This window comes from Nelumbo lutea, chromosome 4, assembly GCF_056320005.1.
Source record: "Nelumbo lutea isolate HS-2025 chromosome 4, American lotus-T2T, whole genome shotgun sequence".
NCBI lineage: Eukaryota > Viridiplantae > Streptophyta > Magnoliopsida > Proteales > Nelumbonaceae > Nelumbo > Nelumbo lutea.
In genome coordinates, this window is record NC_142687.1 from 27451813 (window position 1) to 27478048 (window position 26236).

The 26236-nt window shown below is 40.0% G+C and overlaps 1 protein-coding gene across 6 annotated transcripts in view; it reads left to right on the top strand.

Moving 5' to 3' along the window:
• Positions 1-25546, top strand: part of SWEETIE (HEAT repeat-containing protein) — a 167935-nt gene extending 142389 nt beyond the window's left edge. For all 6 annotated transcript variants that reach the window (XM_088985204.1, XM_088985208.1, XM_088985209.1 and 3 more), the window contains 8 exons: positions 15656-15753; positions 15880-15976; positions 16150-16285; positions 19494-19801; positions 19895-20041; positions 20123-20287; positions 20368-20493; positions 24201-25546. In XM_088985204.1, the coding sequence (XP_088841330.1) occupies positions 15656-15753; positions 15880-15976; positions 16150-16285; positions 19494-19801; positions 19895-20041; positions 20123-20287; positions 20368-20493; positions 24201-24650 (1527 nt within the window). In that variant the 3' untranslated portion in view covers positions 24651-25546. The remainder of the gene's footprint in view (positions 1-15655; positions 15754-15879; positions 15977-16149; positions 16286-19493; positions 19802-19894; positions 20042-20122; positions 20288-20367; positions 20494-24200) is intronic.
• Positions 25547-26236: the final 690 nt, after the last annotated feature.

Sequence of the window (26236 nt, forward strand, 5' to 3'; positions counted from 1 at the left end):
CAGGAGCAAAGGTCTCTAGATAATCAATCCCATATGTCAGTGTATAACCTTTTGCATCCAGCCTAACCTTGTACCTCTCAATGGTGCCATTAGCATGATATTTGATAGTAAAGACCCACTTACAACCAACTGAATCTTTCCCTTCAGGCAAATCAACCACTTCTCAAGTGTCATTCTTGTGCAAGGCATCAATTTTGGATCTCATAGCATCCTTCCATTCTGGAATATTAAGAATTTCTGACACAGACCTGGGAATAAGGTTAGAGGCAACAGAAGAAAGGTAGGCAAAATATGAAGGAGAAAGCAAACTATAAGAAAGGTGTTTGGAAATGCAATGTGCAATACACTTCCTTTTTCCTTTCCTAATAGCAATGGGAATATCAAGGTCAGGGAAGGATGGCTCCAAAGGGGATGAAACAGTACCTATTGTCTCATCTGTAACTGGAAGTGCATGAGGCTCATGTGTTGTAGGGGAAACAATCTGCTCATTTCTGGATCTTTGCCTTTGATACATCCTAGGATTAAAGAGAGGACGAGGAGGTAAAGGGGGGAGGAACATTGGGACAGGGAGAGTGGAATGATTGATCCTCCCTTGATTCATTTGAAGAAGAAAGAGACTCAGTAAAAGACTCAACTGGGACAGGAAGAGGAAAAGAAAAGACCTGTGACAAATCCTCCCCCTTTGGACAATGTCCTTCCATAGAGGAACCATAAAAGCAAGAAAGCTCATCAAATGTGACATCCATTGTGACATATCGAATACCAATCTTTGGATCAAAGAAACAGTAACCCTTCTATGTGGGGGAATAACCAAGGAAGATACACTTGTGGGCTTTTGGCTCAAATTTATGTCTTTTGGACACTAGGAATATGTACACAACAAGTGCAGCCAAAGACACGAAGAGGAATAGAAAAAAGCTCCTTGTCCGAATGAAGGAGACTGAAAGGAGACTTAAACCCCAAAACCCTAGATGGCATACGGTTTATAAGGTAGGTAGCAGTGAGAACAGCATCACCCCAAAACTTTGTAAGAACACGTGAGGCAAACAAGATACTTCTTGCAACTTCAACAATATGTCTATTTTTTCTTTCAGCAACTTCATTCTATTATGAGGTCCTAACACAGGAGCTTTGATGAATAACCCCCAAGTCAGAGAGATAGCAGGACAAGTTCTCACAATATTCTTTTGCATTGACAGATCTGAAAATTTTAATCCTGGTATCAAACTGGGTTAGGACATATTCATGGAATTGCCTCACAAGTCTGGGAACTTCATCACGGGATTTCATCAGGAATATCCAAGTGAACCGAGAAAAGTCATCAATAAACAAGATAAAATATGTGTAGCCACCCATAGAGGGTAAGTGGTAAGGCCCCCCAACACATCAGAGTGCACAGTATTAAAAAGAGAAGAAAATCTTTTATTACTCAAGGGATAATTGTTTCTACAATGCTTTGACAGCTCACAAGACTCACAATGAAGACTGAACAAACTAATTCCCTTAAACAATTCAGGGAATAAATGACTCAATGCAGAAAAAGAAAGATGACCCAAATGAAAATGACATAACATAACTCGACTGATAGACTCTGTAGATATAGACCCAAAAGCAGCTTTTCCAGTTTGTCCAGGGCACTGTCCCGGAGTATCAAGCAAGTATATTCCATTCGCCTCATGGCCACTCCCAATCACCTTCCAAGGCTCCAGATCGTAAAAAACATAGTAGTAAGGGAAGAAGGTTACACAACAGTTTAATGACTTAGACTACTTACAGATAACAAGTTTGTATTTAGTCTAGGTACATGAAGAGCAGAAGGTAGGAACAAGGAATCTATAGCCTTGATGGTTCCCTTCTCGGAGATAGAGGCAAGAGAACCATCGGTTAGGGTGATTTTGTCACGTCCAAGAAGTAAATCATATGGAACAAACAAGGTAGAAAGGTTGGTCATATGACCAGAAGCCCCTGAATCAATAATCCAAGGGATCTTAAGATTACCTGAACGGGTTGCATGATTGGCAGAAGCCCATATACTTGAATGAGCAAATGCAGAAGAGGCTGAATTTTCTTAAGGGTTGGAAGAAGTCACACCCTCTAGGTGACTAATCATCCTCCCAAACTTCTCATATTCTGCTTTCATGGCTGCTAACTGCGCACAAGTCGTCATCTCTTCAGTATGGTACTTGTCACTATCTGGACCAGCAGCCGCATTAGCACTCCCTGCCCTTTTATTATCATGCTTCTTCTGAAACTGAGGAGGTAGAAGCTCTGGGTATAATTTCCAGCACTTTTCTTTAGTGTGTTTTGGCCTTTTACAGTACTCGCAGACAACCTCTTTCTTCCCTGAGCCACTAGGAGTCCCTGCAACCCCTTTGGGTTTCACTCCCATGTTAGCAAAGTGATCATTTAGACCAGCCCCTTGAACCTGGACAATCCTTCTGTTCTCTTCACTACTTACCAAGGCATATGCTTGTGACAGTGAGACAATATCCTTGGATAAAGAAGAAAAGCAGTCTTTGAGAGTGTGGGACTGTTTAGGATAGATGTAGAAATCAAAAGGAATAAAAAACTACAGAGAATAACCCCCATGTCAAAGAGATAGTAGGATAAGCTCTTCTCAAAATATTCTTTTGCATTGTCAGATCTAAAAATTTTAATCCTGGTATCAAACTGGGTTAGAACAAATTCATGGAATTGTCTTACAAGTCTTGGAACTTCATCACGAGATTTCATCAGGAATATCCAAGTGAATCCAGAAAAGTCATCAATAAACAAGATAAAATATTTGTAGCCTCCCATAGAGGGTAAGTGGTAAGGCCCCCACACATCAGAGTGCACAATATTAAAAGGAAAAGATCTTTTATTGCTCAAAGGATAATTGTTTCTACAATGCTTTGATAACTCACAAGATTCACAATGAAGACTAGACACACTAATTCCCTTGAACAGTTCAGGGAATAGATGACTTAAAGCAGAAAAAGACAGATGACCCAAACGACGATGACACAACATAATTCGACTAGTGAACTCTGGAGAAACAGACCCAAAAGCAGCATTCCCAGGCTGATCAGGGCATTGTCCCGGAGTATCAAGCAAGTATATTCCGTTCGCCTCATGGCCACTCCCAATCACCTTCTGAGACTCCAGATCATGAAAAACACAGTAGGAAGGAAAGAAGGTTACACAACAATTTAATGACTTGGTTAAACTACTTATAGATAACAAATTTGTATTTAGTCTAGGTACATGAAAGGCAGAAGATAGGAGCAAGGAATCTGTAGCCTTGACGGCTCCCTTGCCAGAAATAGAGGCAAGAGAACCATCGGCTAAGGTAATTTTATCACGTTCAGGAAGCAAATCATATGAAACAAACAAAGTAGAAAGGTTGGTCATATGATCAGAAGCACCTGAGTCGATAATCAAAGGGATCTTAAGATTACCTGAAGTGGTTGCATGAATGCAAAAGGAGCTGAATTTCCTGAAGGGTTGGAAGAAGTTACACCCTTGAGATGACTGATCATCTTCCCAAACTTTTCATACTCTGCTTTCATGGCTGCCAACTGTGCACAAGCAGACTCAACTTCAGTATCTGGACCAGCAGCCACATTTGCACTCCCTGTTCTTCTACTATCATGTTTTTTCTGAAACCGAATAGGAACAAGATCGGGATGTAATTTCCAACACTTGTCTTTGGTGTGCTTTGGCTTCTTGCAGTATTCACATACAACCTCTTTCTTTCCAGAGCCACTAGGAGCCCCCACAACTCCTTTGGGTTTAACCCCCATATTCGCAAAGTGATCACTAATGCCAACCCCTTGAATCTGGACCATCCTTCTGCTTTCTTCACTGCTCACCAAAGCATACGCTTGTGACAATGAGACACTTTCCTTGGATAAAATATTCTGTTTTGTGATGTCATATTCTGGGTTTAGTCCGGTTAAGAACTCAAACACCTTGTTTCTTTCAACTAGTTTCCTGTAGGTCTCTACATCATTAGTGGTGTCCCAAGTTACAGCTTCTATTAGATCAATTTTTTGCCACAGAGACTTCAGGGTTGAGAAATATACAGCAAGGGATTTCTCCCCCTGCCTTGAATTTTTTACATCACTTCTCAATTTATAGGCTCTAGCCACATTTAGTTTCTGGGAATAGGTTTCTGCAACACTGTCCCAAATTTCCTTTGCTGAATTCATCCATAGATAGTGTTGGTTAATCTGTGGCTGCATTGAGTTCACAAGCCACCCAATAACAGTGTAATTATCTTGCATCCACTTCTCATAGGATGGATCATCCTCTGGGGGAGCCTTCTTGCTCCTGGAGATAAACCCCCACTTTCCTCTACTACATATATAAATCTTTACCGATTGTGACCATGCCAGATAGTTGGTTCCATCCATCTTAACTGTGGTCACAGTCAATAAAGAATCAGTTGGAGTTCCCTGAACTTGTCCAAATTCAGAAACATTCTTACTCTCAATCTCTGAGAAGTACATCATGTAAACACTTCAAATAGGGATTCATGTAAACAGTCCATCATGTAAACATCCATAGATAATGTTGGCTAATCTGTGGCTGCATTGAGTTCACAAGCCACCCAATAACAGTGTAATTCTCTTGCATCCACTTCTCATAGGATGGATCATCCTCTGGGGGAGCCTTCTTGCTCCCAGAGATAAACCCCCACTTTCCTCTACTACATATATAAATCTTTACCGATTGTGACCATGCCAGATAGTTGGTTCCATCCATCTTAACTGTGGTCACGGTCAATAAAGAATCAACTGGAGTTCCCTGAACTTGTCCAAATTCAGAAACATTTTTATTCTCAATCTCTGAGAAGTCCATCATGTAAACACTTCAAATAGGGATTTAGTCAACTTCTACTAGTGTACTGAATGAGGATGAGTTAGGACTGTTAAATCAGCCTCAAACACAGCAATACACAAGGCCAAACCACACCCAGAAGCTGTGAGAACCAAGCTTGGCAGCAGCACCTTGTTGTCTACACGAGACACTAAATGGCTTGGTTCAGCCTTCAAGAAGTAATCAACAGACCTCCAAGCACTGTGCACCCAATTGAAGTACCTTTTCTAATCAGGGATTCTAGGTACTCACCAACAAGTGCCCTAAAAAGAGCAAAAAACAGTCTATAGTGATTAAGGGGCCTTTTTACGAACACTATGTGGGCAGAAGAGAAGACCCCACTGTCAACAAGTGAAACACCTCAGGAGCAGTCCGTACAGGTCCAAAAAAAAAAAACAAACAGAAGCAAGAACTCGCACCACTGAATCCAAAGAGGTTTCGGCAGCTTGACAGTCCAAAAAAAGGGAGAAAACCAACCCAGAAATCTCTAGGTTAAACCAGATTAACCACAGCCGAACAGCTGTACAGTTCCAAGGGAAATTTGAACACTTCAACAGTCCCCAAAACAGAAATATAACTCAGGAATAACTGAGTGCAACTTACAATCTCATCAATCTCTTATTTGAGCTCCATATCAAGAACCGAACAGTCCTTTTCTCTGGTTCTTCCTGGTCACCGAACCACTCTCCAAGAGATTAGAGTCTTGGGCACCCTCCAATGACCTCCAAGAATCAGGCGAACAAGCTGAAGCTTCCAGCCCTAGGACACCCTCATGCAGCCGGCTGGACTACACCCACATGAGAGCCAAGCCAAGTTCAGGCCTACTCTGATACCAAGAAGAAAAACAGTCCTTGAGAGTGTGGGACTGTTTAGGATAGATGTAGAAATCAAAAGGGATCAAAAACTGCAGAGAAGATTGCTTCTATTGAGTAGAAGATGAAGAGGGAGATGGCAGCAAAGAGGGTTAGAGTATGAGAGGTTCGAACTTCACTCTCCCTCTAACACCGTAACACTATTTCATTAAGTTAGTTTTGAATACTTACAAGGGGCGGCCCTTGGTTGGGCAAGAAATTACAAGAACATAACACAGAAGAGGATGGCCCAGAATAAGGCCCATTACAGAAAGGAACATAAACAGTAAGAAAGAATAACAGCCTATGGGCCATTCGGCCCATCTTCTCTACAGATAAAATATTTTGTTTTGTAATATCATACTCTGGGTTTAGTCCGGTTAAGAACTCAAACACCCTGTTTCTCTCAACTAGTTTTTTGTAGGTCTCTGCATCATTAGTGGTGTCCCAGGTTACAGTTTCTATCAAATCTATTTCTTGCTACAAAGACTTCAGTGTTGAGCAGTATATAGTTAAAGTTTTCTCCCCCTGTCTTAAATTCTTCACATCACTTCTCAACTTGTAAGCTCTAGCCACATTTAATTTTTGGGAATAGGTTTCAGCAACATTTAATCACTTCTTTGAAGATGAGCCATTCTTTCCTGTTTCTCCTCAAGGGGAGTGTAGGCATGAGGAGAAACTGGTTCAACTTCCTCCTCTTCCTACTACTTCTCCTTCTCCCCCTTCTCATTCTGATCCTCCACCTTTCCGTGTTTTTTTCTCGTCGTCATAAAGGCCAACCAGGTTCAAGAGTTGTGGAGAATCCAGAAGCCATACTTCAAGTGCCATCAAATTCCTTGGGAGAAGATCATACTCACTCAGGTAACTTGACTCCCAACCTCCCTGTTGCTAATGATCTTGACCTTCCAATTGCCCACAGGAAAGGTGTTAGGTCGTGCACCACTAAACATCCCATTTCCAACTTTGTTTCCCATGAGAACATCTCACCTTCATTTCGTGCTTTTCTTACCTCCATTGACAGTATCCCTATTCCTAAGAATGTGGCAGAAGCTCTCTCAGTACCAGAATGGACAAAGGCCATGAAGGAAGAAATTGATGCCCTTAATAAGAATGGCACGTGGGAACTTGTTGATCTCCCTAAGGGAAAGGATCCAGTTGGATGTAAATGGGTGTTCACTATTAAGCATGGGGCCAATGGAACCATGGAGAGGTATAAAGCTCGTTTACTGGCAAAGGGTTTTACTCAAGTATATGGGGTTGATTATGCAGAAACCTTTGCCCCTGTTGCCAAAATGAACTCTATTAAAGTCCTTTTCTCTCTTGCTACCAATCTGAATTGGGATCTACATTAGCTCGACATCAAGAATGCCTTCTTGAATGGTGACCTTGAAGAGGAAGTTTATATGGTTCAACCCCCCAGTTTTTTGGCTCAAGGAAATGAACAAAAAGTGTGCAAGTTAAAGAAGTCTTTCTACGGGCTGAAGCAATCACCAAGGGCTTGGTTCAGCAAATTTCATACTGCAGTTCAGCAGAGGGGATACAAGCAATGCCAGTCAGATCACACACTGTTTGTAAAAAGAGTAGACGGTAAAATGGCTGCCCTAATAGTATATGTGGATGACATAATTGTTACTGGTGACTGGAAGGATGAAATTCAAAGTTTGAAGGGCTTCCTTGCTGTAAACTAAGAAGCTAAACTCGAAGTAGTAAAGAAGAGGATGAACTTCTTAGATGCAGAGAATGTCGAACTGTGTTAGCAGTCGACCAGGCCTTTATTTAAATATAGTGAAATACAAAGTACAATAAAATTACTGGTATAACCCTGATTAGTAATGAGACAACCAGAATACTTGAAACATAAACAGGATTAGGCCCATTAGCAAAGGCCTAGTTATAAGATAAAATTAACATAAGAATGGGCTAATAGGAGACCCTATCATCCGAACACACTCTAGCATTCTAACACTCCCCCTCAAGCTAAACATGGATATCAATCATGTTCAGCTTGCCAAGTATGTCCTTGAACTTTGTAGTTGCCAGCCCTTTTGTTAATACATCTGCAATCTGCATTTTTTATGGAGTATAAGGCACACAAAGTTCCCCTGAAACAATTCTCTCTCTGACAAAGTGTCGATCAATTTCAATATGTTTTGTCCTATCATGTTGCACGGGATTGTTGGCAATGTTGATAGCTGCTTTATTATCACAATACAACTTGAGAGGACCTTCAGTCTTGATACCAAGCTCATTAAGGAGAGTTCTGAACCATAAGAGTTCAGCCACCCCATGTGCCATAGCTCGGTATTCAGCTTCTGCACTTGATCTAGCCACAAGATTCTGCTTCTTACTGCGCCATGTAACTAGGTTTCCTCCCAAGAACGTACAGTAACCTGAGGTTGATTTTCTGTCTCCAACAGACCCAGCCCAATCAGCATCAATGTAGGCTTCAATTTCAAGTCTGTTGTTATTCTTGAATAGAATTCCTTTCCCTGGGCAAGTTTTCAAGTATCTGAGAATTCTTTCCACTGCTCTCATATGAGGAGTCTTTGGTGAGTGCATGAATTGACTGACAACATGCACTGCATAGGCAATGCCTGGCCTAGTGAGGGATAAGTATATCAGTTTTCCTACCAATTTTTGGTACCTTTCCTTATCACAGTATTCCTCACCCACTGATTCTTGTAATCCATGGTTCGGTTCTATTGGTGTGTCTGCTGGCCTGCACCCCATCATGCCTGTTTCTTCTAGGAGATCTAGCACATATTTTCGTTGACATATGTAGATTCCTTCTCTTGATCTAGCAACTTCAATCCCGAGAAAATATCTCAGATTTCCCAGGTCCTTGATCTCAAATTCTGAAGCTAAGAACTCCTTCAGCCTCTTCATCTCTTTCACATCATTTCTAGTAATCACCATATCATCCACATAAACAATGAGAGCTGTAAGTTTTCCATCTTGCCTCCTTGTAAACAATGTATGATCCGCACTGCTCTGAGTGTACCCCACTTTTCATGGCTGTACAAAGTCTCTCAAACCATGCCCGGGGAGATTGCTTCAAGCCATACAAAGCTTTCCTTAATTTACACACCTTCTTTCCAACATTATATCCAGGTGGAGGTTCCATGAATACCTCTTCATGTAGATCACCATTTAGGAAAGCATTCTTTACATCCAGCTGATGGAGTTCCCAAGAGAATTTTGCAGCTAATGACAGTAGAACCCTGATTGTGTTGAGTTTTGCTACCAGGGCAACGGTTTCCTTGTAGTCAATTCCTTCCTTTTGTGTAAATCCCTTTGCCACAAGTCTGGCCTTGTATCTTTCAATTGACCCGTCTTCCTTGTGCTTTACTGTGAATACCCACTTGCACCCAACAGTGCCTTTCCCTTCTGGTAGGTCCACCAATTCCCACGTTCTTGCTTTCATTAGGGCTTTCATTTCATCATTCATGGCTTCTTTCCATCTTGGATCAGATGTCGCCTCTGAATATCTGGAAGGGACACATACAGAGGAAAGAGCAAACACAAGGAATGATAGGCAGGTGATAAATGTGAGTAAGAGACATAATCAGCTATGGAATGCCGAGTGGTACAAGAACGAACAGGCTTACGGAGAGCAATAGGAAGATCCAAATCTGAATTGAGAGAGTCAGAAATACCTTGGATTGCAGAGACAAATTGATCTGAGTCCAACTGGTTGCAATCATGAGGCTAAGGGCCCTTCTTCCTTCTACTGTATGTGAGTATCTCTTTCTCTTGCCTGTTGGAGTCATCAGAAGCATCAGCTGAAGCTGAAGTCTCACTAGGTTGACCCGGAATGTTACAGCTAGGTGATGAAGGGGGAGTGGAAGGTGATGAAAGGGGAACAAGGGAGACTGAGAATCCTCTTCCATTCCACTAGTCTCCCCCTGAAGAGGATTCTAGGAAGATTGGAAATATGGTTGAGACTCAAAAAAAACTACATCTCTGGTGACATATTTTTTCTTGGAGACAGGATCATAACACTTATACCCCTTTTGTGTAGGAGAGTACCCCAAAAATATTCCCTTTGTAGCCTTAGGATCCAGCTTGGTTTTCTTTGGATCCTTCACATATATGAAGCATGTACATCCAAAAACCCATGGGGGAAGAGGAAAATCTGGAAGAGTGGGACATAACACAGAGAAGGGGGTCTTCATACCTAGTACCTTAGATGGCATCCGATTTATCAGGTATGATGCAGTGAGGACAGCTTGAGACCAATATTGCTTGGGCACATTGTGCTGAAAAAGTAAAGCTCGAGCTGTTTCCATTAGGTGCCTGTTCTTGCACTCAGCAACTCCATTTTGCTGAGGGGTATAAGCACATGATGACTGATGTAACATGCCTTCGTCTTCCATGAATGAGTTCAGGGATCTTTCAAAGTATTCAGCTGCATTGTCTGAATGGAATTGTTTAATCTTTTTCTTGAATTGTGTTTCAATCATCTTGCAAAACATCATAGTTATCCGTGGAACTTCTTCACGTCCTTTTAACAGATAAATCCAAGTGCACCGAGAATAATGGTCAATAAAACTGATAAAATAACAGAAGCCATCAATAGAAATAATGGGTGAAAGACCCCAAACATCAAAATGGACCAAATCAAAAGAGGCATGTATTTCATTACTAGAAATTGGATACATTGATCTGCACTGTTTTGACATTTGACACACATCACAAACTAAACTTTGACTCGGAATTCCCTTAAACAACATAGCTAAAGAAGAAAAGGACAAGTGACCTAGCCTAGCATGCCACAAGTGTAGCCTAGCTCTTGACTCCACACTTTCTGGACTAGTAGTAGCAGAAGCTTGTAGTGTTGAGCTGACATCCGCATCAAAATAGTAGAGGCCCTCATACTCACGACCACTCCCAATCGTTCTCCTCGTCAATTTGTCCTGGAAGACACAGTGAGAGGGAAAAAAAGTTATACTGCAGTTCAAGTTTCTTGTAAGCTTTGAAACAAACAATAGATTTGATGTAAGACTAGGAACATGTAAGACTGATTTAAGAGAGAGATCCTTGCTTAAGTCAACCACTCCCTTTCCCGAGATGGTAGAGAGTGACCCATCAGCTACTCTCATCTTATCCTGGCCAGACAACAAATGATATGAGGAGAATGATGAGGACATGTGTGTCATATGGTCAGTGGCCCCTGAGTCAATCACCCAAGAGCTAGAATTAATGGAACTAGTTGCACTAAATGCAGAGGTTGTACCTGATTTGACAAGAGAGGTGGAAGCTAAAGGATTGTTCTTCAGACGAGCTAATGCCCGGCTGAGAACCTCTACCTCACTAGCTGTAAAGCCCAAGGTACATGGTCCGGCAGAATCAGCAACCTGCTTTGTGGTGGAGGAAGACACTGGCTGAGTACTCTGTGAGATGTCACTACTGCTGTTGGTGGCAAGATTCCCACTTGTCGTATGGCCCTTATGTTGCCTTTTGTCCTTTCTCAGAGCAGCTGGCTTCAGATGAGGGTACAATACCCAACATTTCTCCTTTGTGTGTTTCTCACCACCACAATGGATACACTTGAGGGTCTTCTTGTCTGAAAATCTGTTTCCCTTAGTGGAGACTAAAGCTGAATGTTCTCCAGATAGTTTTGTTGCTTGTGTCTGGGAATCAACTTGCATCTCCTTTCTCCTTATTTCTTCATTCCTCACCAGATAGTAAACATGATGAATTTCAGGTAATTCGTCTCTCCCTAGAATCAGTGACCTTACACCTTCATATATAGGGTCTAAGCCTGCCAGGAACATGAAGGCTTTGCCCTCCTCAATCTGCTTGTCATGCCTCTCCTTATCCTTTGCATTTTCCCAATCCAATATCAAGTGATGGTCAAGCTCTTCCCAGAGGCCTTCCAGTGTTGCAAAGTATGTTGCCACAGACATGTCTCCTTGCCTTAGGGCTGCAATGTCTTGGTTTAGCCTGTAGATTCTGGCATTGTTCTTCTTTTGGCCATATGTCTTAGATACTCTTTCCCAGATTTTTGCGGCTGTAGGGAAGTGATGAACAGTTTTGGCCACCCGAGGAGTCATGGAGGCCAGCAACCAAGACATGACTGTGGCATTTTCCTTGTGCCACACAGTGTATTCAGGTCTGCTGATTTCTGGTTCCTTTTTGTCTCCATCCAAATAGCCTGTGAGATCACGAGGGGTAATGAACAGTCTTGCTGAGACTGACCATTCCCTAAAGTTATACTCATCCAATAGCACACTTGTAATCTGCAAGCTATGCAGATCAGGACTCTCCAGGTTTGAGGACCTTGTAATAGATCTATTATCTCTAGAAGAAACTTCACCAGAAAGTGATGACATCCTAACTTCGGTCAAAGAGTTTGTTCACAGTGCTGTAAGTGGTTCTGGTTAGGGCTGGCCGAAGTGGTCACAGGGTTCACAGTGCTGGTAGCACACCGGATAGGTTTCACTTAAGACTAAACCAGTTCGGGTACAGTAGCAAATGAAGGTCTGTAACTGAACCAGTTCACAGAGCAGAAGTAGTGTTGATACCAGAAGAAGGGCTGATAACCGACCTGGAAATGATCTGTAACTGAAGTCGCCACAGTTCTGTAAAGGTCTTGCTGATGCACCGATGCTGCAACTGTAGAGGAGGCTATGCCTTTACCACTGTTCTGCACAAATCTGGCTGGAGCACCAAAGTTGTAACTGTAGAGGAAGCCCTCCCCCTTTCGGCTAGTGCTAGGACTGCTGGAATCAATCCTCAACTAGGTCTGTCTTGTACAGACCTCTCTTAGTAGCCAAATAGCTACTACTTGATAAAAAAATTCTAGTAGGACATCTACTTCTGGATCTTACTTCCCTTGAATTCTACAACCAAGAGAAACCCTAGTTTCGAACTTGCTGAGTTCCCTTACACTCCTAGGTCTTCACTGCAGCAACCCAGAAAGAAAGGAGAAGATGAAGGAAGGCAGCAAGAGAAGATAGTGCACCGGTTGAAAACCAGGAAGGAGCTAATGCTCTGATACCATGTAAACTAAGAAGCTGAACTCGAAGTAGTAAAGAAGAGGATGAACTTCTTAGATGCAAAGAATGTCGAACTGTGTTAGCAGTCGACCAGGCCTTTATTTAAATATAAGTGAAGTACAAAGTACAATAAAATTACTGGTATACCCCTGATTAGTAATGGGACAACCAGAATACTTAAAACATAAACAGGATTAGGCCCATTAGCAAAGGCACAGTTACAAGATAAAATTAACATAAGAATGGGCTAATAGGAGACCCTATCAGCCGAACACACTCTAGCATTCTAACACTTGCCACTCAGTTCGAACCCGCCAAATACTTCCTTGGAATTGAGGTTGCCCGGTCAAAAAAGGGTATCTTCATCTCTCAAAGGAAATATGTCCTAGATTTGCTTAAGGACACTAGAAAGATTGGGGTTAAACCAGCTGACTCTCCCATTGACCCCAACCATAAGTTAAGTGACAGCCAAGGTGAACCTCTTAAGGATGTGAAGCAATTTCAAAGGCTTGTAGGGAGATTGTTGTACCTCTCTTTGACTCGTTCAGACATAGCATATGTTGTTGGTGTCCTCAGCCAATTCATGCATGCACCTAGGTTCACTCATCTTGAAGCAGCGGAGAGAATACTGTGATATCTTAAGAAGTTCCCGGGTGCTGGCTTATTATTCCAGAAACATGGACATTTGAGAGTTGAAATTTACACAGATGCGGATTGGGCTGGATCTCAAAGTGACAGAAGGTCTACTAGTGGCTATTGCACCTTTGTAGGAGGGAACCTTGTTACTTGGAGGAGTAAGAAGCAAACCGTGGTAGCTAGATCCAGTGCTGAAGCTGAGTACCGTGCAATGGCACACGGAGTAGCCGAAGGTATGTGGATAAAGAATCTATTGGGAGAGTTGGGTTTTCCAGTTGACAAACCCATGACTCTACTCTGTGACAACAAGGCAGCTATATAAGTATCGCTGCCAACCCGGTACTACATGATAGAACAAAGCACATTGAAGTTGACAAGCACTTTATCAGAGAGAAAATCATCACGAGCAAAGTATGCACTCCATACATCAGCTCTGAAGACCAACTAGCAGACATCTTTACAAAAGGGCTAAACCATTCCAGACACCAAGGTCTCTGTGACAAGTTGGGCATGATTGATATCCATGCCCCAACTTGAGGGGGAGTGTTGACAGGTGTATTATATGTACTGTATGCAGGTTTAGTGCCTGTAGGGGTGTTTTTGTAATTTTGTAGACCTCTTGTGTTGTATGGCCAGTATAGTATAAATACAACTGCTTCACTCGACTGAAGCAGTTCTTTTGAGGCCTTAACTCAGTAGCCTCTTCTTTCTTCTTCTTCTTCTTCTTCTTCTTCTTCTTCTTCTTCTTCTTCTTTCTTTTCTTCTTCTCCTGCTCAACACAACACTATCCCAGATTTCCTTTGCTGAATTCATCCACAAATAGTGCTGGCTAATCTGTGGCTGCATTGAGTTCACAAGCCACCCAATAACAGTATAATTTTCTTGCATCCACTTCTCATAAGATGGATCATCTTCTGAGGGAGTCTTTTTGCTCCCGGAGATAAAACCCCACTTTCCTCTACTACAGATATGAATCTTTACCGATTGTGACCATGCCAGATAATTAGTTACATCCAAGCTTGACTGTGGTCACAGTCAGTAAAGAGTCAACAGAGGCTCCCGGAACCTGCCCGGATTCAGCAACATTCTTGTTTTCAATCTCTGAGGAGTTCATCTCTTTAACCACTTCAAAAAAATTTTCAACCAACTTCAAAAAAGGACACCAAATGAAGATGGAACAAGGACTGTGTTAAGCCTACCTCAATACAGCAGAACCACAAATCTGAGTCACACCCAAAAGCTGTGAGAAACAGAAACAGAAGCTGCACCTTGCAGACTACACGGTACACCAACCAACTTGGTTCGGTCTTCAAGAAAGAAAATCAGAAAAAATTCCTTTTCTAAACAGAAATTCCAGGTACTGTCCAATCAGCATCCAAAGGAAGCAAAAAAACTAAAGAGACTTTTTCACAAACACAAGGTGGGCAGTAGAGGAGACCACACTGTCGAAAGATTAATACAGCCCAGAAAATAGTCCGTACAGGTGCCCTAAACAGTCCAAAAGAAAAGGCCAACCAGCAGTATTGATTCCAGAGATATTTCGGCCACTTGAAAGTCCAAACAATATGAAAACAACCCAAAATTTTCTGGGATAAAGCAGTCTAAAAGAAAAGCCAAATAGCAGTACTGATTTCAGAGAAATTTTGGATACTTTAACAGTCCAGAAAAATATAAAGAAAACAACCCAGAAATTATTGGGCACCACTCTCAATCTCTGATTTAAGCTCTAAATCAGGAACCAACCTGTTTCTCCGATTCTTCCTGGTCACCAGACAGCTCTCCAAGAGATTTGAATCTTGGGCACCTTCTTCAATCCCTAATGACCTCCAAGAACCAGGCGACTCAAGCTGAAGCTTCTAGCCCTAGAACAACTCTCATGTAGTCGGCTGGACAACACCTACATGAGAGCCCAAGCCAAGTTTGGGCCTGCTCTGATACCAAGAAGAAAGACAGCAGAAATCCTTCTTCTAAGGAAGAGAAGATGAAGAAGAAGATGGCGGCAATAAGGGTTCAGAGGAAGAGAGTTTTGAACCCTTAATCTCTCCTCTTACCCCTTAACACTATTTTATTAAGTTAAACTTTAATAATTTACAAAGAGGCCCTTAGTTGGGCAAGAAATTAAAAGAACATAACATAGAAAGAATAGGCCCAGAATAAGGCCCATTACAGTAAAGAACATAAAAAATCAGAAAGGATAAACAGCCTATGGGCCATTCAACCCATCTTCTCTACATGCTGTATAGCAATAATTATTGGGTGCTAATCAAACTTTATGTTGTTGCTGTTTACTTCTTGTTTGAACAGTTAGTGCAGTTTTGTCCTGAAGATTACTTTGAAACTGATACTTTTGCATTCCTGGCAATGGAGCTCTGTGTATCCTATCTATATAAAACATTTCAGAGGTAGACTTTCTTCCATAAAAAATCTACTTTCTCTGTATACTAACTTGTTTAAAGCATCTAAAGGACTAGCCCCAACATCATTTCTAACAGTAACACCTTGACTGGGGGTTTCTATAATTTTTGCAGAAACAATGCAGCTTCAGTAGAAGATCCAATATGTAAAGATTTAGTTTCTGAATTATTTATTATAGCTGAGACACTAGTAAGGCGATTTGAACTTAAGGTATGGTAGGAGCTTCCATTCTTGTGTTGTTCTTTTTTAACTTAGATCTATCTCCAGATTAAATTCTCCTCACATGTATTCGTGATATTGCATCTTTTTTCTTGTTATCACTTGTTATTGTCTCAGATATCCATTGATATCTCATAAATAAACTTTGCAATTTTGAGGCACAGAACAAATTGAAATCAATGCTGGGATTTGAGTTAACTAGTTACAATTGTCTTAGAGGAGCTTCAACTGAAGCTTGCTTTTCAAAAGTTAATGACTTCATCCAAAGTACCGGTTCATTATTCAAGAAATATGTTGAAGGTAAGCATCTAACCAAATGCATTACATCCTTTGTTTTTTGGCTATTTAACTGATATTGCTGCTAGTGTTGCATGGATTCTCCTAAATGGATGGAGTCTTTGTTGGGCACCATTGGATTCCTATACTTCCTTTATTTTAATCTCCTGGTTTATTTCTTATATCTATTCCTCATCCTACAACCATGGTTAATGTGCTTGAAAAACGTAAGAGAGATGTTCTATTGCTCAAGCCTGAAGAATAAAAGAAGTATCACTTGGTTGATTGGAAATAAGTTTGTACTGTCAAGGACAATGGTAGGCTTGGTTTGCAAGCCATTAGATTAATAGGAAAATTATCCAAGACAAAACAGAGATCTCGGAGGTTCAATCCGCCCTCATCGCCAGTGAATGCCTACCATCATCATCAGTGGTGTTACCAGCAGCGGCAGATATGTTACTGGCAGCAGCAGATCTAGTAAAGGTAGAAGGGCAGAAGGCAGAAGATGAAACCAGCAGCTCCAGATCTGTTACCGGCAGCGGCAGATCTAGTAAAGGTAGAAGGGCAGAAGGTAGAAGACGAAACCAGCAGCGGCAGATCTAGTAAAGGTAGAAGACGAAATCAGCAGCGGCGATTACCAGCATATGCATGAGGGAGGATGCAGATGATCTGTTACTGGCGGTGGTGGCGATTACCAGCAGCGGTGATGAGGATGAAGACGATCTCAAGTTTTTCCACCAGGGTCGCACGGTTTTGGTGCGACCCCGAATCCTTGATTTTGGGATCTCGCATCCCACCTTTTTCTCACCCCATCCCCCTCTTTCCCTCAAAACAAATATGAGAAAAGGGAATATTTTTGGAATATTCCCTTTTTCTCATCCCCATCCCGCAAACCAAATGGAGCCTTAGGGGTTGAACTTCAACTTTTTGGATTGCAATAATACTACTTTTAAGCCCCTAGGCAAATTTCTGTATATGATGTGTATTTGGAATTGATAACAGGCCATACTTATTTAGGCCCTTTTTATCCATTACTATTAATGGAAATATACTTTACCTACCAAAAATAAAAGAGGATTATTTGATACTTGGCTAAGAAAAAGGCTGTAATCCAAGAAACCAAGTAGTCTGTCGAGGAACTCAAAGCCCAAAAAAATAAATTTGCTTTCCTTCGTATGAAATTATTATAAGAAATAAAGATCCAAGTACTTGTTATATAGTAAAAGAAAATTTCATTAAAAAGAAAAAAGTGATACAATCTAAATATCTGCTAAGGCAACATTTACAAACAAACTAAAGCAATACAATTCGCCCATAGGCCAATCAGTGTGAGTAATCCAAAATACAAATTTGAGCCTGAAACTCCCTAGGTTGACCCCCACTGATCCTCTTGCTTATTTGTCAAGCTTTGCCTATTTGACTAAGAAAACCTGAAGCCAGTTCGACCTCCTCCATCTTTGCTCTCTTCAATCTTCAAACATGCCCAGATACCAATTCCATCTTAAATTTTCAGCCATCTCCTTCTTCCCTATTAAATTTTCCAACTTCCTTTCACTCTTGCTCAGCAATTTGTTCTTCCTTCCCTTCTCCTTCCTCCCATATCTCACCCCCTTCTCCAACTGCTTTCTTTTTGCTATATTATTCCCTTCTACTTATTTCGAATTGTTCAATTGCCTTCTTCACCATCCCTCCCCCCCCCCCCTCCTAGAAAGAAGATGCCAAAAGACTTCCTAGTCGCCACTTATCTGTCCACTAGCTGATCAATACCCACCTTCCCCTTCTCAGTGTTCTCTTCCCCTGTAACCTCTGTAGCTTCAGTTCCCACTATGGCTCATTGTACTACCGACCTTTTCTTTCTATTGTAAAGCCTCTGTTGATCGTCCTCCACTTTTTTTCCTCTTTAAAATCCTTCCGCCTTCATCCCTGCCATCGTACCACCGACCCCCCCCCCCCCCGAATCTTCTTCCCTAACAGAGCCACCCCCACTCCCAAGTACTTATGGGGGTTATTGCTTGATTTAATGGTAAAAATCTCGGGCTGACAATCTGAGAACATGGGTTTGAGTCTGAGAGCGGTCATTCTGTGTGATAAAAATCCAAAGGTTAGGTCCATATCCCATCTACCTCCCCCCCCCCCCTCCCAAAGATCCCAAATAGTTGGGCAAAATAGAAATCTTGAAAAAGTCATTTGACTGTCTTAGTTTGTATATTTAAGAAAAAAAAATGTGTAATCAGAATACAATTTTTTTCCTTTAACAAATTAATGAAATTTTATTTCTACGAAAGAAGAGAGGTACCTTATGCTAGTTTTACTGTAGGAGAGAGCATCCTATGAGGTATTAATACAGATTTTTGCATTTATCAAAAAATTAAGAAATAAGAGAGATAGAATAAAAATAAAAATTGCTATAGTGATACAGCTAGCAAGGCCCAGCATTTTGCATTCCCAAGAATATGTAATCTAATTACAATTTCCGAGCCCTGCAGCATGCCCCAATAGAGAACTGCTATAACTGCTTCTTCTCTGGCTGAGGATTCTGCTGAGGAATTTGCAGACATTTGAACCAATTGAATGAGGTTTTCCTGCTGGATGTCACAGAAGCTAACTCTTTTTTACCTTCCAATTTTGAAAGTCCAGGTCGTCCTTAGAATATGTCCATGGGTCCTTCACTCTCTTGATGACATAGAATTTTATCTGCAATTTGATGATATACTCATTTGGATTGCCTCATTATTTCAACTTCCGTTATGTTTGCTTTATTAGTTCACCTCATGTAAACCATCTTCATCTATGCCTTACCCAACTATACAGGTCGGGCACATGAATCGTGTTTTTTCATTCCATTCTGTTCAGTGCTGGTATTTAATTATTTTTTCCCTGATGGTTCTGTTGGGTTTTTTTTTTTGTGAATATAAACTGCATTTAATTTATTTCTGTCCTGTTTATTGTACCTAATAAATAGGTGTTCTTTTGACTAGACTTCCAACATTCTTAGTTATAGCTTTAATCTCAGGGCTAGTATGTAGCCTATTCCATTTCATCTACAATTAGTTTTCTAGGTCAAAGAATTTGATGTTTGTAATATTACAACTTTAAATGAACTGCTTGTTGAGAGTTCCACAATATGATAGATTTCCCCACTCGTGTGATTAAAATTGATTTAGATTTCATCTTTGATCAGCTTATCTTAATAAGTCCAATGTCTTTAAGTTGGTATAATATCTTAATGCAGACGGAGTGAAACATTGTGATGATATTATCAGCCACTTGAAAACAATTCTTGGAATATGGTACAACTCAATCATTGGCTTAACCAGGGACTGCATCAGGGGCATACATTTTCTAGAGAATAAGAGATCTGGCACATGCAAACTGTTGCAAACGAAGCTTGCATTTTGCTTTGAACAAACATTTTCACTTGCCAAACTGGTTCGTGAAATTGAAGATCTTGTAGAAAAAAAGGATAATGACATGTTTTTGACTATATACAAGCATTGTACCAAGTGCATCCAAAGTATCATTACCAACTCTGATATACAAGTAAGCTTTATATTAATGCTTTTGATATCCAAGATGGATTGCTTTCATTAGCAAGCATTCAAGGGCATCTGTTAGAAACATTGCTGCTTACAGGTTCAGGTGGTTGGATTGCAAGCTCTGAAAAACATTGCCCAGAGAGAACTTGGCCAAGTGTCAGACACTAAAAAGACTTCCTTTCTCATGTTCTTCACAGGAGAAGTGTTTTCTGATATCTTTACCCTAATCCAGAAGATATTGAAGGTATTTTCTGTTTGAAGTTTACCAGACTGCTACTTAGATTGATAAAGGGCCTCTGAAGGTGATTGCTTTTTCTCTTGACAGAAACCCATAAGCAGGGAATCAGTGGTTATAACTGCTGAATGCTTGAGATTGTTAGCCCTCCTGCAGACACTGTCAAAGACAAATGAATGTCAAAAATGTCTTATGAGTCTACTTATGGAAGCTATAGTCATGGTTCTTTCTGTTACAACTAATGATCATTCACAGGTAGCATTGACATTTCCAACAGAACTAATTTGCTTGTGTCTTTTATGCCAACATTCATTTCCTTGTATGTGCAAACCCAGGAACTCATTGAAATAAGAAACAATACAATGAAGCTTGTTTCTCATCTTGCTCAAATCCCTTCATCAGCAATTCACTTCAAGGATGTTCTGTTGGCAATGCCCATGGAACGTAGGCAGCAACTTCAGGTGCTTTTTTTTGCTAACAAGTTTGAACATATTACCTACTTGCAAATCTAGATCAGACAGTAGTGAAATAAGTTTGCGGATTTTCTAATCTAATTCTATTGCATGATTGATGCTGTTTAGCATATCAAAACATAATATTTGAACCAAAAGAACCCCGTAATTATGACCTAGTATTGAGCTCCATTTGACCTCCAAAAACCTCATTTCTTCTAATGTTAAAGGAGGCAGACGAAAGTTTACTTCGATATATTCTTCTTTAGTTTCTGCTCATTTTGTTTGTTTTCACCTCCTACATCAAAACAAATGCAGCCTAAGAGTAAAAGCTACAAAGAAGTACCACATAAATTATTCACCAAGGGGAACACACCGGGGGCAAGGATAGGCAGTATCAATGGGAGTTCATTCCGGCAAGGAGAATAACGGGGGGAGTACTATTGGTTTGGGACCTATCTGTGCTGGTGGCAAAGAAGGTAGAAAAGGGGCAGTTTTCTATCTCTGCTCAGTTTCTTCTGGTGGAGAGTTTTAATTGGGTAATGACTGGTGTGTATGGGCCAACAGAAAATGGGAGGTCTCAGGATTACTAGGAGGAATTGAAGAAGATAAAAGAACTGTGGGATTTTCTCTGGGTGACTGAGGCGGATTTCAACATGATCAGGTTTTTACGGCTCTGTTTGCTGCATCTTTCCACGTGGTCTTTCAGCTGTTTACAAGCCGGGTGGACCGCAGCGTGGTCTTTTTCCATTTGGTTCGTAAGAGATCTAGCCGCCAAAAGTCGGTGCGCTGGAAAGATGCAAGAAGCCCATTTTGGGCTGATTTTGGGAAGCTCCAAATGGAGCTTTTCGCATTTTTCTCACTTTATTCTCATGCAGAAAGACACGGAAAGACATGCGGTAGACAAACTAGCTTCGGGCTGCTCAGATCTTCATGCAAAAGCTCAATGCATCTTTTGACTATCAGAGCAACCAGAAGATCTTCCCAAAAAGACTTGCCAAATGGCCCTTACATGAAAAGAGGGGAAGGTAGAGAAATTGCAGGGGAACAAGAGGTTTTGCACAGTTCATGAGCCGGTGAGAATTGGTGGATTTACAACTTATTGGGGCTAGATATATGTGGTCAAACAACCGGGATGACCCCATTGTAGAAAAGCTGTATCATTTTGTTGTCTTCACAACCTGGGAAGATTATTTTCCTCGCTTGTCCCAGGAAGCCTTACCTGACCACTCCCCTATTCTACTAAATTGTGGAGGAGTCTCTTCTGTTAAAATCCCTCCTTTCCGTTTTGAACATATTTGGTTTGAAGAGGAGGGTTTGGTTGATAAATTGAAGAGGTGGTTGGAGGAGTATCAAGTAGTAGGGACAGCAAGCCATATTTTCAGTAGGAAGCTAATAAACTTGAAGACAGAACTAAAGGAATGGAGCAGGCAGACTTTCAAAGCAGTGGGTGAAAAGAAAAAGGAGTGCCTTGAAACAATTTCAAGGGTGGATAGGCCTGAAGAGATAGGGGTATTGACAAGTGAAGAGAAATTGAGGAGGATCAATGCTTAGAAGGAATTTGACAAAATCTGTTATCAAGAAGAGATAAAGTGGAGACAGAGGTCCAGGTGTTTATGGTTAAAAAATGGGGATAAAAATACCTTCTTTCATAAATTGGCAACTGCAGAAGAAGACAAAACTGTATCAAGATGTTAGAGGTAGAAGGGGAGGTCAGGGAGGTCATTGAGGAGGAAAATAGGCTACAGGGGACACTGAAGACAAAACTGTATTAAGAACTCACTCTGTTCTTGCAGCCAAAGAATGTGTTGGAAGGTTAAGAGCGAGGACACTGAAGAAATTTGTTTTGGATTCCTGGAAGGTGAGAACAATGTTTTAAAATGCAGAGGCGTGACGCGAGGCATTCCACTACCTAGAGGCATGAGGCATAGTTCAGAATGCAAGAGGCATAAGCCTCCTTAAGGGGAAGGGGGGGTAAGGAGGGAGGAAGGGGAAGAGAATGAAGAGGAAGGGGGGATCTCATTTTTTCTTTATTTTTAATAAGAATCTTTTATATTAAGAAGAATAAAGATGCATAACATTAATTGAAAGCGTGCCTCCAGGCGTACGCCTCCCATGCCTTTTAAAACACTGGGTGAGAATGAGAAGATTAGAAGAAATGCTTCGATTTTGTAGGGGATGAAGTGAAGGAAATCTTTCATTTTGCGAGGAAGCATTGATGCTCTATTCTTCTTTATCGTCTGCAGAGGTGAGTTTGGTTCTGTTCATTAGCCTTCCTCCGTTAGATGGTCAATGTAAAAAAAGCAAAGAATAGATTTTAGTGGGGCTGAGTCCTATCTGTATCTTGTAAATTCTCAATAAACATATCAAGTTTCTGTTTTTGTTGTTTATATAAGAAATCTTCATTTTGATCATCTGAATTGCCAATCAAGGAAAGAAAAAAAATTGTATTCCATTGAATTGTAACTTATCTTATTTCCTAAAGAAAACAAAAGAAAGGAAAGACAAATTAAAAGAGAAAAACTGAAGACAGAGAAACTGTTCTGTAAGACTTCTGAATAATTGTTTTTATTTCTTGGAACACCATAGACAAAACTTAATTCTAACTGAGCTGCACAAGTGCTTGATTACCTAGACTATGATCAATATTAATTGTTTGCTCTGGAAATTCACCTGGGTATCCAAGACGAAGGGAAGCTTAGGTCTTGGTGGGTGGAGTTTAGCGTCCAGTTCTAAATATCCGTTATTCATTGAAGCACTATGAAGAAGATAAAAAACAAGTGCACTAGAAATGCAATTCTTTCCATGAGCACATCTCTGTTTTTCTCAAGAAAACAGGGGTCATTCAAATTTGAAAGATAGAGAGATTTAGACCTCAACGTTCGTTGTATTAAGCATTTGGAATGCATGAACGAATCAGAAAGGGGAGCAGGGGGAAAGACAATAAAGAGTATAAAAAAGTAAGATGATTTCATAAATTAAAGAAAAGGGTAGTTTGGGCATTTAGAAAGCTTTAAATAGTCAGACAAGAATCTTTTTTGAAGTTAACTGACAGAACGTTAACGGAGGGGGTATTTGTCTACCGGCTAAAGTTCAGGGGGGTCTTTGTCAGTGACCCCATAGTACAAGGGGGGTCTTTGTAATTTACCCTAATTTTTATCTTTTTTACTTTGAGGCTTACACCTTGCCTCTACAAGACCTGAGCGCCACGCCTCCGCTTTTAGCCTTCTAAAACCTTGCCTATAATACAGTACCCCACTCCCCTTGTATTGTTTCAAATTCCCCCACCTGTCACTATTTCCAACTGTAAAACAGAAAATTCGCCCACTATCTATCTATGGTACTCTGTTTTCATTTTTTTTATAATGTAATGGGTACAAGCATTTAATCCCAGATAGTTGAGCCAGTAAAACCATTGGAAAGACAAGTGGTCCAGCCAACAGTTGGGTTTTAAAGTATTCTTTAAAACAAAAAGTTGGAAAATTTATTGCAGTAAATGTTTGCTACATAATGGTGTTCTGTTACAGTTTCTTCTCCTGTTCGAATGCTGATTGAGCCTTTATACAATTTTGTAATCCAAGCTAGTTAAACTGTTAAACAGATCAGTTATAAAGTTATGAAATAAATGAGAACAAACTAGGCAGCTCTCTTACTAATTCTTTTAGTATTGGCCAATAACCAAAACAAATCTTTAACCCATGTAAGTATAATTTCAGGACATTATTCGCGCTTCCGTTACAGAGGATCAGAATGCATCACAGACAAAACCCACAACTTCACCACCAATCATAAAGTTACCACTAAAGACAGAGCAAGGTATAGATAAATGCTCCCAAGCTTTTTCTTTAGCATCTTTTACAACACGATCAGACAAGGACAACATGGAGGAAGAAGATGATTGGGATTCTTTCCAGTCTTTTCCTACTGCTACTGAGTCTTCTGCTAATTCCAAAGGTGATGGCACTGTAGAAGTGCCTACATTAGTTGACAATTCTTCTACTTTAGATTGTAATTTTGACGCAAAAAATGATCTTCAAGAGCATTCCAGTTTTCGTTCAGTAGAGGATGTGAAAGAGATCACCACTGAGGGTGTGGATTCTAGTGAAGATGAAAATGGTCCTGTAGAACCATGCAGCAGTCACCATCAGGAGGTAATAGAAGAGTAGCAAGAAGCAAAAATGAAAATATTCTGGTGTTATCTGATCTTCAACCTGTCAAAAATGAATAGTAATCAAGAGAAATCTAGTTCCAGGAAGGATGATGATAACCATCACCAAGAGAAGGGTTCTAGTCTAGAAGCTGCAACAAAGCAAAATGAGGGAATGAAGGTAGTGATCAAGAACCAGTCAAAAAGCATAGTATTTAATTATAAATTACCAAAACCAGGAAATGTTTGTTTTTAGTGGACATTGTTATTACCCTGGGCACCTAAGAAAACATTCCTCATCACACTAGAAGGAAAGGAGAAAGGTTATGCGATCTCTTGACATGCTTCTTTCTGGAGGGAGTCTCAACCAAATATATTCAACTAAGATGCAGCAGTAATTTGGTAATGACGGTATTTGTAAAAATTCAGATCTTTTGGTGCCGTATTCTTTCTTGTGAACGGAAGTATATTGGATTTTGGGCCTTGGATTCTGTTTTCCATCCAATGCCTTTTAAAAAAGGACTGAGCTAATTCACATGAAGAGCTGATGGCCGATTAGTCTCTCTTGACCATTAAAAGTGCAGATTTAACTTGCCTGAAGGATGCAACTTTTGAGATCGAATCCATCAACTTGAACAAATCGAAAAGATAGAATGAATCTGCAAACTCGAGGAGAAATCGGGAATTCAGAGTCAATTTTTTACATTAATTCTCTGAATGTTTGTTGTATTTTTATTGCTTTACTGTCTCTGTTGTTTGATAATTTTTAGAGACACGACTCCACGTGTGAAGTTGATTAATTAGTTGTCAAAATAATCAATATTTACATAGTTTACCTTTTTCCTCAACAATAAACACATTCGCTATTTTGAAAGTGTAATAACAAAAAATGCTTAATTTTGTTTTAGATGTTAATTTTGGTTTTTTTTTAATAAAACATTATAAACAAAATGGTAGCCAATTTAGGTCAATTAGTCCAGTCTAGACCAGGTTGAATGATCATGGGTCAGGCCCAGACCAGGCTTAGCACTTATATAATATTAATGTATGTTCATTTTTTTATAAAAAATACAAAAATATATATTTTTTATTTTTTATTATTTAATTTATGAGATAATAAAAGTTAATTATTTACCAAGAGGAATGCAATTCCATTATATTGTTTGAACATTGGTTTTTAATATTGTGGTCAAATCAATTATTTATAAATATAGTATATATATTATTTTTATATAATATATATTATTTATTATTTATTTATAAATATGTTATTTATATTACATTTTTGTAAACTTTTTATATGATAGAAATAGTTGAAAATTTGTTTCATATTTTTTGTACTATTTATTTTAAAAAAATTATTATTGATTATACATCACGGGTTATAACCTATTTGACCTAAATGGTTGAACCACTAACCCACCCTCTAAATATGAATATGGTTTAATTTCCCATCGGTTTTAAGTTGTATATTGGATGTCCATTATTAACAAAATGATGTTTATTTTATCATAGTTATTTTTTAATATGACAAATATATAATAATAGAAATGTGTCCAATTTTTTTTCTATATTTCTTGTATTTCTTACATTTCTAAATTTCTA